The 15,516-nt window shown below is 36.9% G+C and overlaps 1 protein-coding gene across 2 annotated transcripts in view; it reads left to right on the top strand.

Annotated features, from left to right (window-relative positions):
- The window catches only part of XIRP2 (xin actin binding repeat containing 2), a 157,564-nt gene extending 142,252 nt beyond the window's left edge, over window positions 1-15,312 (top strand). For both annotated transcript variants that reach the window (XM_050916246.1, XM_050916247.1), the window contains 6 exons: window positions 155-262; window positions 565-637; window positions 1,265-1,398; window positions 2,153-11,627; window positions 14,287-14,420; window positions 15,215-15,312. In XM_050916246.1, the coding sequence (XP_050772203.1) occupies window positions 155-262; window positions 565-637; window positions 1,265-1,398; window positions 2,153-11,627; window positions 14,287-14,381 (9,885 nt within the window). In that variant the 3' untranslated portion in view covers window positions 14,382-14,420; window positions 15,215-15,312. The remainder of the gene's footprint in view (window positions 1-154; window positions 263-564; window positions 638-1,264; window positions 1,399-2,152; window positions 11,628-14,286; window positions 14,421-15,214) is intronic.
- Window positions 15,313-15,516: the final 204 nt, after the last annotated feature.

Below are 15,516 nucleotides of genomic sequence, written 5' to 3'. Positions count from 1 at the left end.
TAATAATGGTAACCTGCTAAAAGTATATTTTTCAAACCATACCCTGTTTAAGTGACAACATTAGTGAAAAGCCATTCATAGGCAAACATTAAGTTTTTTAATTTACCATTAAACTGTTAATGTGTCTTTATTTGTAACTTTTATTTGTCTTTAGGAGGTGACAAGTAGTAGTCAGCTCACGGTATCAAGCAGCAGCAGAGAAGCTGAACACAAGAAAGTGACCTCCAAAGGAACTCAGTTGGAAGCCTTTCAAACAGAAGAGGTTAAGTGTATCAATTAATAATTATGTCACCAGGCCACTGTACAGAGATGCTGATATTGAGACTGCTTATTTGCTTTGCTTTTTAACTCTGTTAGCACTTAGGATAACAAGATTTTGATGTGCTAGTGGAAACTTCCCTGATTTTGTGATAAGCAATCATTTTAAAATAGGTGTTTTATAAGTGTTGCTTCAATGTGTTAATTAGTTGGGTTTTCACTCAGACTCTACCTTCATAAAGCATTTGTTCTGTGTGTCTGCATGCAAACAGAAATCCTATATTAAAATAAAAATTTTGTCCACAGGTTTCTCATGTTGAACAATCTACCCATCAGACAAGCAAGGCTTCTAATTTCACTCAACATATTGATGAAAAAGGTAAGAAAATCAGGAAGATTTTAAGTAGGAGAATAAAGACTAAGAAATAACAAACAGCATATACACTTGTTCGCACAAAAATACCATTGTTCACAGGTAAATATATGGGCCCAGTAATCCATTTCTATTCAGCAAAACACACCCATTGACTTTGATGGGATTTAAGGAGCACATGCTAATTTAAGTACCTGCTGAAGTGCTTTGTACATGAGCTGGACTTTAAGCACATGTTAAAAGATCTATTGACTTGGGGCCATGAAGAAAATCCATTCTCCTAACATTTATTAAAACAAAAACCCATTTAATAATAATAATGAGTAAAATTATGGTTGAAATAACAGCTCTGCACAATATGATTAATGTTCATGAAAGCTGATTTTTCAGTTTTCAACCAGCTCTAGTCTTGACATTAACACAAGTTTCACATTGCAAAACAATATGTGATATGTTACTTTGCAATTATTCTGTGATTTTCTGTGTCTTCATCCGAGTGACTCTATAGTTCTGCAAGGTTGAGTGCAATTGGTTTAGTTTAATAACTCTTTATTTTAAATAACTCACTGTTAGACAATTATAATAAAATACCAGGCTTAGAAAAACCCTTTTTTTCTTCTTTTCTTATTGCAGTAGTCAATGAAACTATGAATGAAGAGATCCCAAAGATTTCAACACAGTTTTTAAAACAGCACTTTGAAAAGACAGCCCAGGAAAAGGCTCTTCTCTCAGACAGGGAGATTGCAACACCTGCAAAGCATACTAAGGTCTGTGCTTTTAATAAGTGGAATTTCTATATATGTAGACCAGCAGTGTTCAGGTTAGTCAGAATGTTGAAACATTGCCCTTTGTGCAATTGCTCAGATCTCAGCATATTCATATTTTGATTGTTTAGTTGAATTTTAAAATAAATACTACATTGTGGAAATGGTGGGAACATGGGTGGGTTTGGAAACTGTTTACACATTAAATAAGAAGTAATGAAAATTATATTAAGTAAATCTAACAAATATATTTATATTATATGATAAAGTACAGCTTTTACAAAAAATCCTTGTTTTTCCATTGTCTTCCTCTGCTGCATGCAATCTTCTCTCTCTCTCCTTTGACTCATGTAAAAAAAATTTATTATTTTTCTTCAAAATTTTTGGTAGACACCTTGGTTCATCAGAGGTAAATGCGGAGAATATAAATTTTATCAATGAATGGAACAAATATAAACTGCTAATAAATAATACGATGTGCATTGGTTGCAGCAGAGAAAGCAAAGCTGCAAAATCACTGTGCACCTCTTTGAAAGAAGTACATTGCTTTCCTTATGTAGGCTGTGTTAAAACAGCATGTTCCCTTTGTGTTCAATTCTACAAGGCTCTGGGCAACTTCTGGAGGTGCTTGGCCCCTTCAACTCCCATTGCAATCCCATTGCTCAGCATCTTGCAGGACTAAGCCCTTTGAATAGAATGAATAAAAGCTGTGATCTTAGAAATGATTTTTTAAAAATACCAATTTTGTCCCCTAAAGATTGAAAATGAGTTCCAAGACATTGTATGGCCTTCTGCAGTGAGCTTCTCTTCTGCTGCCACTGCTTCAGAAAGTAGAGTACACGAAACTTCTGTGAGACGAAAAACAGAGTATGGAACTGCTTCTGCTGTTACAGCTTACACCAACTCCTCTAAATATGGAAGCACAGAAGAGTTTTCCCCTCCTTCACCACCAAACATACTACAAGCGCTATCAGAAATGAAAGAGTTTTCCCAGTCCCCTGAACCATCCACCTCTCCAGCAAAGCCCACAGTCCCCAAAGATTTATATTCAAAGCAAAGAAATTTATATGAATTAAAACGTTTATACAAACATATTCACCCAGAATTAAGAAAGAATTTAGAAAAAGAATATTTTAATGAAGTTTCTGATATTGTATCTAGTAAGGTTGAAATAGGCAGCTCTGTGTTAGGAGATGTACAGCAAACTAGATGTGTCTTTGAAAACACTGATAATAGCTCTCAGAAGTGTATAAGCCCTGAGAGAGAATACCTAGAATGGGACGAAATCCTAAAAGGAGAGGTTCAGTCTATGAGATGGGTCTTTGAGAACCAGCCTTTGGATTCAATCAAAGATGAATCTCCTGAACTGAGCAACATTAAAAGCATTGCAGATCAAGAAATCATTACAGGTGGAGACGTAAAATATACTACCTGGATGTTTGAAACACAACCTATCGATGCACTGGGTACACATTCTTCAAACTCTTCAGAAAATACAGACAAAATTCCAGATTTAGCTAGAGGAGATGTCCGCACAGCCACGTGGATGTTTGAAACTCAGCCATTAGATTCAATGAATAAAATTCATCATGACAATGAACAAGATGAAACTTTCATTAAAGAAATTACTGGAGGTGATGTCAAAACTGTGAGATACATGTTTGAAACCCAGCATCTGGATAAACTTGGGCAGCTATACTCAGTGGATGAAGTTAACTTGCTGCAGCTCAAATCTGAGCTTAAAGAGATTAAAGGAGATGTGAAGAGAAGCATAAAGCATTTTGAAACTCAACCAATGTATGTTATTAAAGACAGCTTAGGTCAAATATTGGAGATTAAAACTGTTCACCGAGAAGACATTGAAAAAGGAGATGTTAGAACAGCACGTTGGATGTTTGAAACCCGGCCCTTAGATATGATTAACAAAGATTCTGTGGAAATTAATGTTGTTCGTGGAATCTCTGTGGAGGAAAGCATCAAAGGTGGTGTGCACAAGGCAAAGTGGGTGTTTGAAACACAACCTTTGGATACTATCAAGGAGGACTCAGAAGTATCTGTCGCTGAGAAGGAAGCTATTCTAGGAACTGATGTCTATAGAAAATGCTGGATTTTTGAGACTCAGCCTCTTGATACCCTAAAAGATAATGATGACACAACTCATCTGCCACCTGAAGAAATAATAGGAGGTGATGTAAGCACTACTAAACATTTATTTGAAACACTACCAATGGATGCTTTAAAGGATAGCCCAGATATCGGTAAGCTTCAAAAGGTGGTTGCCACTGAGGAAGAAAAAGGTGATGTGAGACATCAAAAATGGATTTTTGAGACTAAACCTCTTGAACAGATTAGAGAAGAAAGAAAGGAATTTATAACAACAGTGAAACTTGAAGAAGTTGACAGAGGAGATGTGAGTAGCTGCAAACATATATTTGAATCAAGCAATTTAAGTAAATATGATGAATCACATAAAATCCATGTGGAAGAAATAAGGAGAGGAACTGTAGAGTTGAATAAAGCTCTTTTTGAAACAACTCCATTATATGCAATTCAAGATAGTCTTGGGAAATATCATGAAGTTAAAACAATTCGACAAGAAGAAGTATTAAGAGGTGATGTAAGAAGCTGCAGGTGGCTGTTTGAAACAAGGCCTGTTGACCAATTTGATGAGAGCATTAAAAAAATCCAGATTATCAAAGGAATATCTTCACAAGAAGTAGAATCAGGTGACGTGAAAACAGCTAAGTGGTTGTTTGAAACTCAGCCTCTTGATTCTATTAAACATTTTAGCAATATGGAAAGTGAAGAAAGTAAAACAGAACAGACTACAGATGTTATTAAAGGAGATGTCAAAATGTGTAGATGGCTGTTTGAAACTCAGCCAATGGAATCACTGTATGACAAGGTTGAGATAGTGACTGACAATGAAGAAGTACATAAAGGAGATGTCAAAACCTGTACTTGGCTCTTTGAAACCCAGCCGCTTGATGCAATAAAAGACGAATCAGAAACAAGAGTTAAATTACACACTGTGAATCAGGAGGATATTCAAGGAAGTGATGTCCGCACAGCATGTGTCCTTTTTGAGACAGAAAATCTAGAAAATATACAAGGAGAAAAAGAAAAGGAATTCAAACGAGTAGTGGAAATTGATATCCAGCCTGGGGATGTTTCCACCATGAAATATAAATTTGAAAATCAGTCACTAGATTCCATACATTTCAGTTCAGAGGAAGTTTTGGAAAAAATTAAAACTGTGCAAAGTGAAGATATACAGAAAGGAAATGTTCTGCATTGTCGATGGCTTTTTGAAAACCATTCTATTGATGCAATAAAAGAAAACCAAGAAGATGCTACATTAGTCAGAACTGTAACAGATATACATGGTGGGAACGTAAGAAAAGGCTGCTTTATATTTGAGACATTTTCTTTAGACCAGATTAAAGATGGATCTGCAGATACCACCACCAAGAAAACTGTTAGTGAAGAAATAACAAAGGGAGATGTGAAAAACTACAGAATGCTGTTTGAAACCCAGCCACTTTATGCAATTCAAGACAAAGAAGGGTATTATCATGAAGTGACAACAGTTAAGAAGGAAGAAGTGATTCATGGAGATGTACGTGGGACTAGGTGGTTGTTTGAAACAAAACCTTTAGGATCTATTAATGAATCAGATAATGTGTATGTTATTAGAGCTGTCACCCAGGAAGATATTCAGAAAGGAGATGTGAGCTCTGTCAGATACAGATTTGAAACACGACCACTGGACAGAATTTCGGATGATGAAAAATTAATTGTGCCAACTATTGACAGTGTCCAGGGTGGTGATGTGAAGGCCAACAAACAATTATTTGAGTCTGAAGGATTCAATAAAGGCATGTATGTAAGAACAGTAAGTGTCAGTGAAATCCAATGGGGCAATGTTAAAACTTCCACTTGGTTATTTGAAACACACACACTAGATGAGATTAGAGGAGAGGGATCAGAGTATAAAGATGTCAAGACAGTCACAAAGGAAGATGTGCAAGAAGGTGATGTTCAGCATGCTGTGTGGCTTTTTGAAAACCAGCCTTTAGATTCCATTAAGGAAACTGATGAAAGTGAAATAAAAATAACCAGGGAAAAAATTCCTCAGTCAGATGTAAAGACAACAACCTGGCTTTTTGAAACGACACCTTTCCATGAATTTAATGAAAATAAGGTTGAAAAGCAAGAAATTATAGGGAAAAGTATCAAAGAAACTTTAAAAGAACTTTACTCTCACAAAGTCATTGAGTATCATGGAATTATCCTTGAGGCAGATGAAATTGGAGATGTCAGAATGGCAAAATATAAACTAATGAATCAAGAGACTCCTGAAATACAAAAGGAAGAGATTATTAGAGGGGATCTAGGAAACATAATGAGGAACCTGTTGTCCAAAAGAAGCATTACCAAAAGAGAAATTACAGTAAATGAAGATGAAAAGGGCAATGTCGATTTGATCAAAGCTCATTTATTGAACAAATCAACAGATGTTCATGTTGAAAAAGAAGAGATAGTGAGAGGTGATATACAGCAAGCTATAAAAAACCTATTTAGTCAGGATAGTTCTGTAAAACGAGGAATTTTAATTCAGGAAAATGAGAAAGGTGATATTAACATGACACTCTATTCTCTCCTTCACAAAAGAGCTGACAATAAAATCCAGCGTGATGAAGTGATAGGTGGTGATGTGAAACATACTATTCACAACCTTCTGTCTTCCACAATGAATAATGAACTATCCCAAAGAGCTAAAATAGATGATTCAGAGAGGGGAAACGTTCAGTTTTTCACAGCATGCATAGAATCCGGAGCTTTGGATTATCTGAAACTACTCCAGACAGGGTCAACTGAAACAATTACAACAAGGAAACAAGAGGAGGAGGAGGAGGAAATAATTGGTGGTGATGTAGAAGGCACAAAACTGTTACTAAAGAAACAGAAGTTTCAGACTCAACGTACAGTTAATGAAACTGACATCATCCCTGGAGATGTGGCTAATGCAGTTAAAATTTTTATGACAGAACCACAAAATACATCTTGTAATGTAAACAAACAAGATATTATAAAAGATGATTTGAAAGCAACTTTAAATTCCCTCAGTCAGGCCATAAATCAGAGAACATTTATAGAAAAGGAAGAAATTATAAAAGCCGACATTCTCACAATACTGAAGTCTCTTAAAGAATCAGCCCATCAGCTGAAAGAAACAGAGAAGCCTGATGTCATACCTGGTGATATTAAGCAGGCCATTGAGTCCCTTGAAAAAGAAATAACCACAAAAATTGAAGTCCTGAAACAAGAGGTTGTTCGAGGTGACCTTGAGTCAATATTAAGATCTTTAAAAGAAGCTCTGCAGTCTTTCAAGAATGTAGTCACAGAAGGTGTAATCAGAGGAGATATTCAGACTGCTGGACAAAACATCCTAGAAGCCTCTGCGGAAAAGAAAATTGTACAACATCAAGTAAATGGTAAGGAAGATATAAAAAGCACCAACCAGACACAGCATATAGCCCAGCACCAAAGTAACAGGTCACATAATCTGCAAAAGAATGTTAAATCTGTCCATGAACATCATGAGGAAACACATGCTGAAAATGAGACTTACCTCAAAGAAGGTGGACATGGTACCAGAAAGATCCATTTAGAACAAGAACAGAGCACTGAGTCTCTTGATGTAGATAAAAAACATATAAAGAGCTTATCTAATTCTCAACACATGATCATGAAAAAAGTGGATGAATCAATGGGTAAAAGCAGAGTCCAAGGCAATGTAAAAAAAGAAGCAAAACATGTGACCAGCCAGTCTTCTCTCCGTGGTAAAGTTAAGAGAGATGTGAGAACAGAGAAATCAGAGACATCTAGAGCTCTGAAAAAGGATAGCACCACAAGTAGTGTACAGTCTATAGAAAAAATAGCTGAAAAGAAACAGAATCTACTTCATGAGCATAAAGACAATGAATATTCCAACCTAAGCTATCAAAAGGAGACAAGACAAAAGGCAAAAATGTCAAATGATGTTGATAGTTCCAAATCCAGAACTACACGACAACCAATTAAAATGTCGTTTAGTGGGATTTCTAAGGCGACTGGCCATTTTCAAAAGCAAGTGATAAAGCAAGAAACAAAACAAGCTCAGCATTCTAGAGAGGTTTTTGCAGAGAATGAAATAGATGGTCAGCTGGGGCAAGCTGTAGTTTCCCTGACAGCAGAACAGAATATAAACAACAAACAAGAAGTAAAACTCGCACAGGAAGCACTCAATAAATTTAAAGAAACTGAAAGGACTCAAAAGAGAGATGTTCATCAGCAAAATAAGAAATCTGTAGGACAGTTTATAGAAGAGACTAAAGTGGAACCTGCTAAGTCAGATTTCCAATTTGCAGTGAAAAATCCTCTAAATCCAGCCAAGAATGCTGTGGGGAAAGCTAAGTCAGAAATAGAGTCCTCATCTACTCCACCACCATCACCCCCTCCTCCTCCACCACCACCATCAGTAGCATCATCTGAAATTGAATTTCCTCTGCCGCCTCCTCCACCTCTATTAATGATGCCATCTGATAGACATATGTTTCCTTCACCTCCATCACCTATCGACAAGACCAAAGCTGAGTTTGATTTTTTTCCTCCTCCCCCACCACCAATAGATGACAAATCTGAAAGTGAGTTTCTGCCTGCTCTCCCTCTACCACCCCCACCCCCTCCCCTGGTGATTTTTCCTGTTTCTCAGCCAAAGCAAAAGAAAGAACATTTTCCAAAATATCCAGAACAGTTTGTGCCTGAGCCACTGCAATTTAATGCCAGGGCCAAAACATCATCACGTAAACCAGCTGGAGTTCCATCGTCAACGAAATTTCTCAAAATGGAACCTTCTAAGGAGCTAGACATTAACAAGTCTAAAATGCCTCCAAAAATTGAACCAATTGTTCTTCAGACATACAGAGAAATGGATATTACCACAGCAGCTGGAGAAAGCAAAAATTCCACAGCTCTAGTGAATGTGGTTAGCCATGAACAGAAACAGGAGACAACTCATACAAAAACAGAAGGGATAAAAAGGCCATCATCTGTTTCAGAAGTGATTAATCCTCCACTCAGAGCTCTGCAAGAGACACCACTGGCCAAGAAAAGAGTGGTCTTTCCTCTTAAAAGATCTCCTTCCCTTCCAGCAGAGCCAACACAAATAAAACCTAAACCTTATGTCAGAAAATTTAAAACCCCTTTAATGATTGCTGAAGAAAAATACAGACAACAAAGGGAGGAGATGGAGAAAGTGCAAGTCAAAAGTTTTTGTCATGAGACTGTCAGAACAAACAGCGAGACTCGAGGAAGTCCAGTTCAAACAGAGTCAGAAAATTGTGTACCATTTAAAAAATCAAGCAAGCAGGATCAAACTCCTTTACAAGGTTCAGTTCCCTCTGTAATGCCACAAAAAACGACACCCTCTGATTCTGACTTTCAAGTCAGTTTAAAAGCAACAGGATCTCGAGGTAAACAACTGTTTGCATCATTAGTAGTATCATCAGCTACTGAGCAGCTTCAGAACATTTTAGAAACCTCAGCAGAAGATCACATTAGAAAAAAAGTACTGGAAGGTTCAAAGGATCTTCCAAAACATAATTTATCTTGTCAAATGGAACACATCCATCAAGAACATACTTTGCATAAGGCAGAGCAGCTGAAGACTGTGGAGCAGTTGCACATGTCCAAAAATAAAATTATCTCCCCTCATTTCAAAGTTAAAACTATCAAGCTTCCAATTGTAGATCAAACCTTACATGAAACACACAAAGATTCTGAGACACACAAAAAACAACAGGGAACTAATGTTCAAAATGTTGTCAAACAACAAAATCAGGAAAAACAGAGAGAAGACATAAGTACTAACACTAGGAAAAAACGAAGTGTTGCAAAAGAATATCACCAGAAGCACGTTGATGGAAAGATGCTGAGGGAAAAACCACCTTTAGAACACATAGAGAATATGCAAGAAGTAAGCCAAAAAGATGCCAGTCAGGTGAAACAAAAATTAGTTAATGAGAAAGAAACAGAAAATGGAGAATTCAAGCATGAGAAAGTCTCAGTGGCTAAAGTAGTAAATGAAGGCGAGGTAGTAGTTTGTCCAAAAGAAGAAATAGTACCAATTCCAGAAAAACAAGATCAGTTTAAGAATAAATCAACAGAGAAGGTAGTCAAGCAAAAGGTAATTGATACACAACATGACTCACAGACTCAAATTGTTGAGCAAAAGAATGTGTGTGTTTCTGAAAATAAAGTTCAAAATAAAAAGTTATCCCAGCAATATAATAGTTTACAAGAAAGCAAATGTGCCAAAGACAAGGGCATACAACTGAAACAGGTTCTTCCAAAGAAAACAGATCCAAAACAAGAGATTACACAGAACAAACTTCTATTTTCTCCTCCATCAAAAGAATCACAGCTGAACGATGAAAAATTTGCAGTCGATATATTAGAATTCTTAAGGAAACGGGAGGAACTGCAGCAAGTTTTGTCTAGAGTGAAACAGTTTGAAGCTGAGCCAAATAAAAATGGTATGAAAGCATTTCAGACATTTTTAAATAATATCCCGGTATGGCTTATAGACCAAGAAAGAAAGAAAAATATAGTTAAGATTGCAACAGAAAATAATTTAGAAAGGATGAAAGAAGAGCTATCAGATATTAAAGATCAAGCAGTCAAAATACTAGCCTCATGTGAAGACACGATCCAGACAGCTATGATGTCCACAAAAACAGTGAAATCCAAAAATGACTCTGTTAGTTCTGGAGGCTTGTCACAGAAAATATCAAAAATCAGCATTGGCTCCAACAGAAGAGATTCACACCAAATGAAAGAAGTTATAAAAGAAGAATCAGTGCACCGTGAAATTATACAGCAGTACAGTGGAATCAAACAAACAGAATTCAGAACTACTTCTCCAGTATTAAGAATGCGATCGCCATCACCTACTTATATAACAATTGAATCTAAACGGACAGAATCTCCTCTGAAGGAAGCACTCTCTTCACCTGCCATCCAAAGAAAAAGTACTCCTATTCCTACCCCACCACGCAGATCTGCAACACCAACATCTACAATTCGAAGGCCAGCCTCTTCCCCGTCTCCTCCGAGGAGCCGTTCTGAACAACTGGCCAAATTGAAAGGCACTACAGCAAAGCTATCTCAAGGAGTAACACAACACTGGTCAGTAACATCAGTTCCAGTTGTAGAAAAAAAATCAGAGATTGTTAAATCTCCTGTAACTCTTCGTAGACAAATTAAAATTGAAACACATGCTATGATGGAGCCTTCATCCTCAGAAACTATACATGAATCTCAAGTAACTGCTGGTACAGTAAAGAACATAAAAGAAACACGTGAAGAAAATAGAAAAGCAGAGAAAAACAACAACAAAGCGCACCAAGATCCAGTAAACATTCCAGAATGCTTAAAGCCACATACAGTAAGTTTTAAAGTCCCTAAAATTGACCAGGCAGGGCTTACTTGTAAATTTGAAGCATCTGAGCAAATAAGACATACAAAAAAGGAACCAGTCACTGTAGTTGAAAGAGTAGACTATGAGAGTGTAGATGAAATGGATTTGTTATTAGGGAAATCAGAGGACAATCCAGGATTTGATGTGAAATCAGAGAAAAGAGTTTTTGAAAGGGGTGGAATGAATAGCAAAATAAAACAAGACAGACACACATTTAGCAAGGATGAATTTGGACTGACATCTCTGGAGAATCAAAAGCGAAAAGATACCTTACGAAACTCTCCTTATAAGCAGCCAAGAGACCCAAAGGAAGGTATATCTTATCAACGACAGCAATGTGAAGATAAAGAGCACTCATTTGAACCCCTGGTTTGCTTGGAAGCAACATATCATACCGACCATGCTTCTGGTCTGGATAGATTTGCCAACACAGTCACTGAATCAAGGATTGCCACCTCTACATCACAAAGTGCTGATGGGAGGCAGTCAGGATTTGGCTTTAAGCATGCACCTCCAACATATGAAGATGTAATCTCAGGACACATTTTGGATATTTCTGCTGCTGATTCACCTGAAGAACTACTAAGGAATTTTCAGAACACATGGCAGGAAAGTGAAAGAGTGTTTAATAATCTTGGCTACGCAGTCTCAGATACTTCTGAAGCTGAAGTGAGAAGTAGCTTCCACCAGGAATCAGCATTTATCAGTGGTAAATAAGCATGCGAAGTGTGAAGAAACCTTAACAACTGTTAAAAAAAAAAAAGATTCAACCTCAGTATATTGGGCAATTAATGAAAAGTGTGTTTATAATCACAGAACAAAGTAACATAAAAACTAACAAGCTTTTCCTCACTTTTGCTCTCTCTCTTTTTCTCTCAGCAATCTTTAATCATTTTCCCTTTCCAAATGCTTTAAGTGATGTGCTGAGTATGTGACTAACAAATACTGATATGTTGAGTTTTGAGGACTTTCTTGCCAAGGTAAATATTGCATTTGAATTAATATTGGAACAAAAATACGTATAGAATGCATTTCATTTCTTACAGCAACAAATAGCTGGCATTGTGCTTTTAACTGAGATAAACAGTTAAGTGACTGCTGTGTTTGCATGCAATCCAACATAGCAATAATGGTATAACAATCTGCCTGTTTTATATGCATCTGTTCTAAGTTTGCTAAATCACAAAACTTGAATTTGAACAAAATGAGTTTTGTTTAGGGTAGGTTTTAATTAAAGGTGTGCAAAAGTAAAGAAGTTGTTTACAAAATCTAATGTAAAAACTTTTGCCATTTCATGTTGGGTGAATTCATACCCTGAAATTTTATCTTGCATTGAAATATACAAAAATGCAAAATGTCACTTTCACTTCTGTCCATTGTTCTGAGGGAAATATCCCCTTCCTCTTTCCTCTCTCTCTCCGGGCCCTGCCACTGAGAGACACTTCCTTCTCCCACAGAGGCCTGGGTCCCCATGGCTTCAGTGCTCCATCCAGGCCTGGGAGAATGAATCAAAAATGTCTTCACTGCACAGTTAATTTGTGTCTTACTTGTATGCCCAACCTTCTCTACCACCCACACAGAAAAATCACTGACCCAAATTTGGAGCTGCTTTAAGTTAATTATATTATATTGCAGTGGAGTTGGCACCCCCACATGAGGCTACCCATGGTGCTCAGACAGGATACCTGCCTCCTGGGTTAACTGCACAATGAAGACATAGCCTTAGCACACTCACTGTCTCTAACTTAGGTATATATTTCTAAGGCATAGGGTATATCTACACTTGGTGTGATTCCAAGCTCGAGGAGGCATACCCAGGGTAGCTCTGATTGAGCTAGTGTGCTGAAAACAAGAGTATAGCTACAGCAGCATGAGTGGTGGGAGGGGCATCTTGGACCAGTACATGCTTGGGGCAGCTAGCCCCTCCCACCACTCATGTTGCCACTCATGCTAGCTCTATTTTTAACCTGCTAGCTCAGAGCTAGCATGGAAATGTCTCCTGAGCTGGGAATTGCACAGCCCAGATCCACATGTGTACATCCCTCAGACAGTCAGGGAACCTGTCAAAATGCTGTGTGAATTCAACCACCTGCCTTCCCCTCAGGCTAACAACAGGAAACCAAATCCAGACTGTACTACGAAGAGTGCCTTGACATTTTCAGGGACATGAGTACAAAGATAACTTCACAATCAACTTTGATTAGTCTATTCACTTATGGGGGGAAAATTTTGCATTCAGGTAATTTCTAAGCAAATTTTGAAGATTTTTAATTTCTCCTTGGATGTTTTGCACAGCTCTAGGAGATACAGGCACAGTTGTATAGTCTACACTGCTGTTCTGTCTTGATTTATGAATTGCTATAAAATCAGTACTAGCAGGCAAATACAAATCATATAACATTAGAGCGGGCCACATTCTCTGCTGGTGTAAATGGGTGCAGAACTCGGATGATAATGGAGCAGCACCATTTACATCAGCAGAGAATTTAGCCCACTCTAATGCTGTATTATTTGTATTTGCCTGTTAAGATGGATTTCATGCATGTTATGGCAATTCATAAATCAAGACAGAATAGCACTGTAGCTTTCTCAAGCCAAGCAGATTGTCTGTTATCTTCCTCTCTTCTTGCCCCTCACCTTCCTGAAATAAACTTTCTATTGGTGCTTTGTACTTTGGAGTATAGCTAGTTTCCTTTACAATCAGTTATGCTTCATAAAAGAAGGGATTTGATATAATTAGCTAATATCAGTATTGTAGCTAATTCTCTCTTGCAAATTAACTGAACAGAATACCAGCAATGAAAATGAAAACTGTAAAAAGCTCAAATAATTATATCCTATCATATTTGCAACATATGTGCATGTAGTTTTCAGGTTAATGCAGTAATGGAGTTCCTTGATTTGCTTTTGGCATAATCACAGTTTCAAACATTCACCCTCTGCGTATATAACTTTAAATGACATTGCAGATTCAAAGAGGTGGGTTCTGTATAAATATACTCAATCCAACTTAACATTCCTTTTTATGATACCATCTCACTTTACGAAAAAAATGTTTATTACATGCAAAGGGCAAAATTCTGCTTGGCTTCCTGAAGTGAAGTCCTATTAAAATTCATGAAACTACTCACCTGAAAAAGTGAACAGGTTTTTGCTTTCAAAGTATTACAATTAGTTGAATTATATTTTATCCCTAAAATCTGTAGATTACTTATCAATTCGTGGATCAGCTGACAAAAATCAGCATTGCAACTTTCCATATAAACCATTCATTTTCTGCATGGACTGATAAAGTGACATCTTTTAGAAATAAATTCTAACACATGGCTGAGGACCGATATATGACCTTTATAAAATATTGTTTCTAGAAACTGCAACTTCAGGAAAAGGAAACATGCATACTTTGTCAAAAGAAAGTTTATCCAATGGAATGTCTAGTTGTCGACAAGCAAATCTTTCATAAATCATGTTTCCGATGTCACCACTGCGGCAGTAAATTAAGGTAAGGAGGAACTACCAATTCATTCACAGGTGCAAGTACTGCTGTAACTGGCAACGGTGTTCCTACAATGACAACCAGCCTATAGAGCTTTGGATCAGAGGTCAAGAGACCTGGGAGCTCTTCCAGGCAAGGATTATAGATCTGACCCTGTACTTCTAAAGTCAATAGAAATGTTTCCCTTTACTTCACTGGGGGCAGGATTCAGGCCTAGGTAAACATGCATATGAATAAATCCTGTCATCCAGGAAAAGGACCGAGGTGTGCTAATAGAGAAGTGTAGAGAAGCTTGGATGGTACTGCATGTTTTCCACTTCTTCTGTAGGAAAATAAAGAGGACTTCAGTGGTTGTCATATACACTAGCAACTGTCATGAACTTTAAAAAAGCATAAAGGAAGTGCTAGGGGTCATTCCTCTTGGCAGCCTATACTTTCATTAAGTTTAGTCCATTTACTGTTAAGTGTTTCTGTAGCTGTAGGAAATACTCATCCATTTATATAGTTTAATTATTATTTTTATTATACAAAAGTGAGGTTCTTGTGACCAACATTTTTAGATTTTATAGGAATTTACAATACATAAGGTTTCAAATACTAAAGATCCTTTTTTTGGTGAGACCAATGCATTAAAATTAAAAATAAATGTTATTGTTTCTTTGCTAAAATATACATAAAGATATCTATAGATACTGTAATTTTTGAGTACTTATCAGGTCAACTAAAATTGAATATTCTTGGTGTATTTATTCTTGGTAGATCTATAGATGCTATCAAACAAATTTTCTTCCATTTGACAGCTTGGGAAATTATGCATCTCTCCATGGACAATCATACTGTAAACCCCATTTTAAGCAACTTTTCAAGTCTAAAGGAAACTATGATGAAGGTTTTGGACACAAGCAACACAAGGAATTATGGAGTTCCAAAGACCAAACAAGCTCAGTTGGCAATGTTCATGCTGAAGAGGTAAATCTAAGTAATGAGACACCTATCGAATCTAAGCCTAATACAGAAATTGAACCAGACTTGCATTCAGATATTCAGTATGTGCATTCTGAAACTCTGGATGACAATTTGAAAAGATCTACAGAAAGAGGCA

Source organism: Gopherus flavomarginatus, chromosome 10 (assembly GCF_025201925.1).
Source record: "Gopherus flavomarginatus isolate rGopFla2 chromosome 10, rGopFla2.mat.asm, whole genome shotgun sequence".
Classification (NCBI taxonomy): Eukaryota; Metazoa; Chordata; order Testudines; family Testudinidae; genus Gopherus; species Gopherus flavomarginatus.
This window is presented reverse-complemented; position numbering and strand designations above follow the sequence as displayed.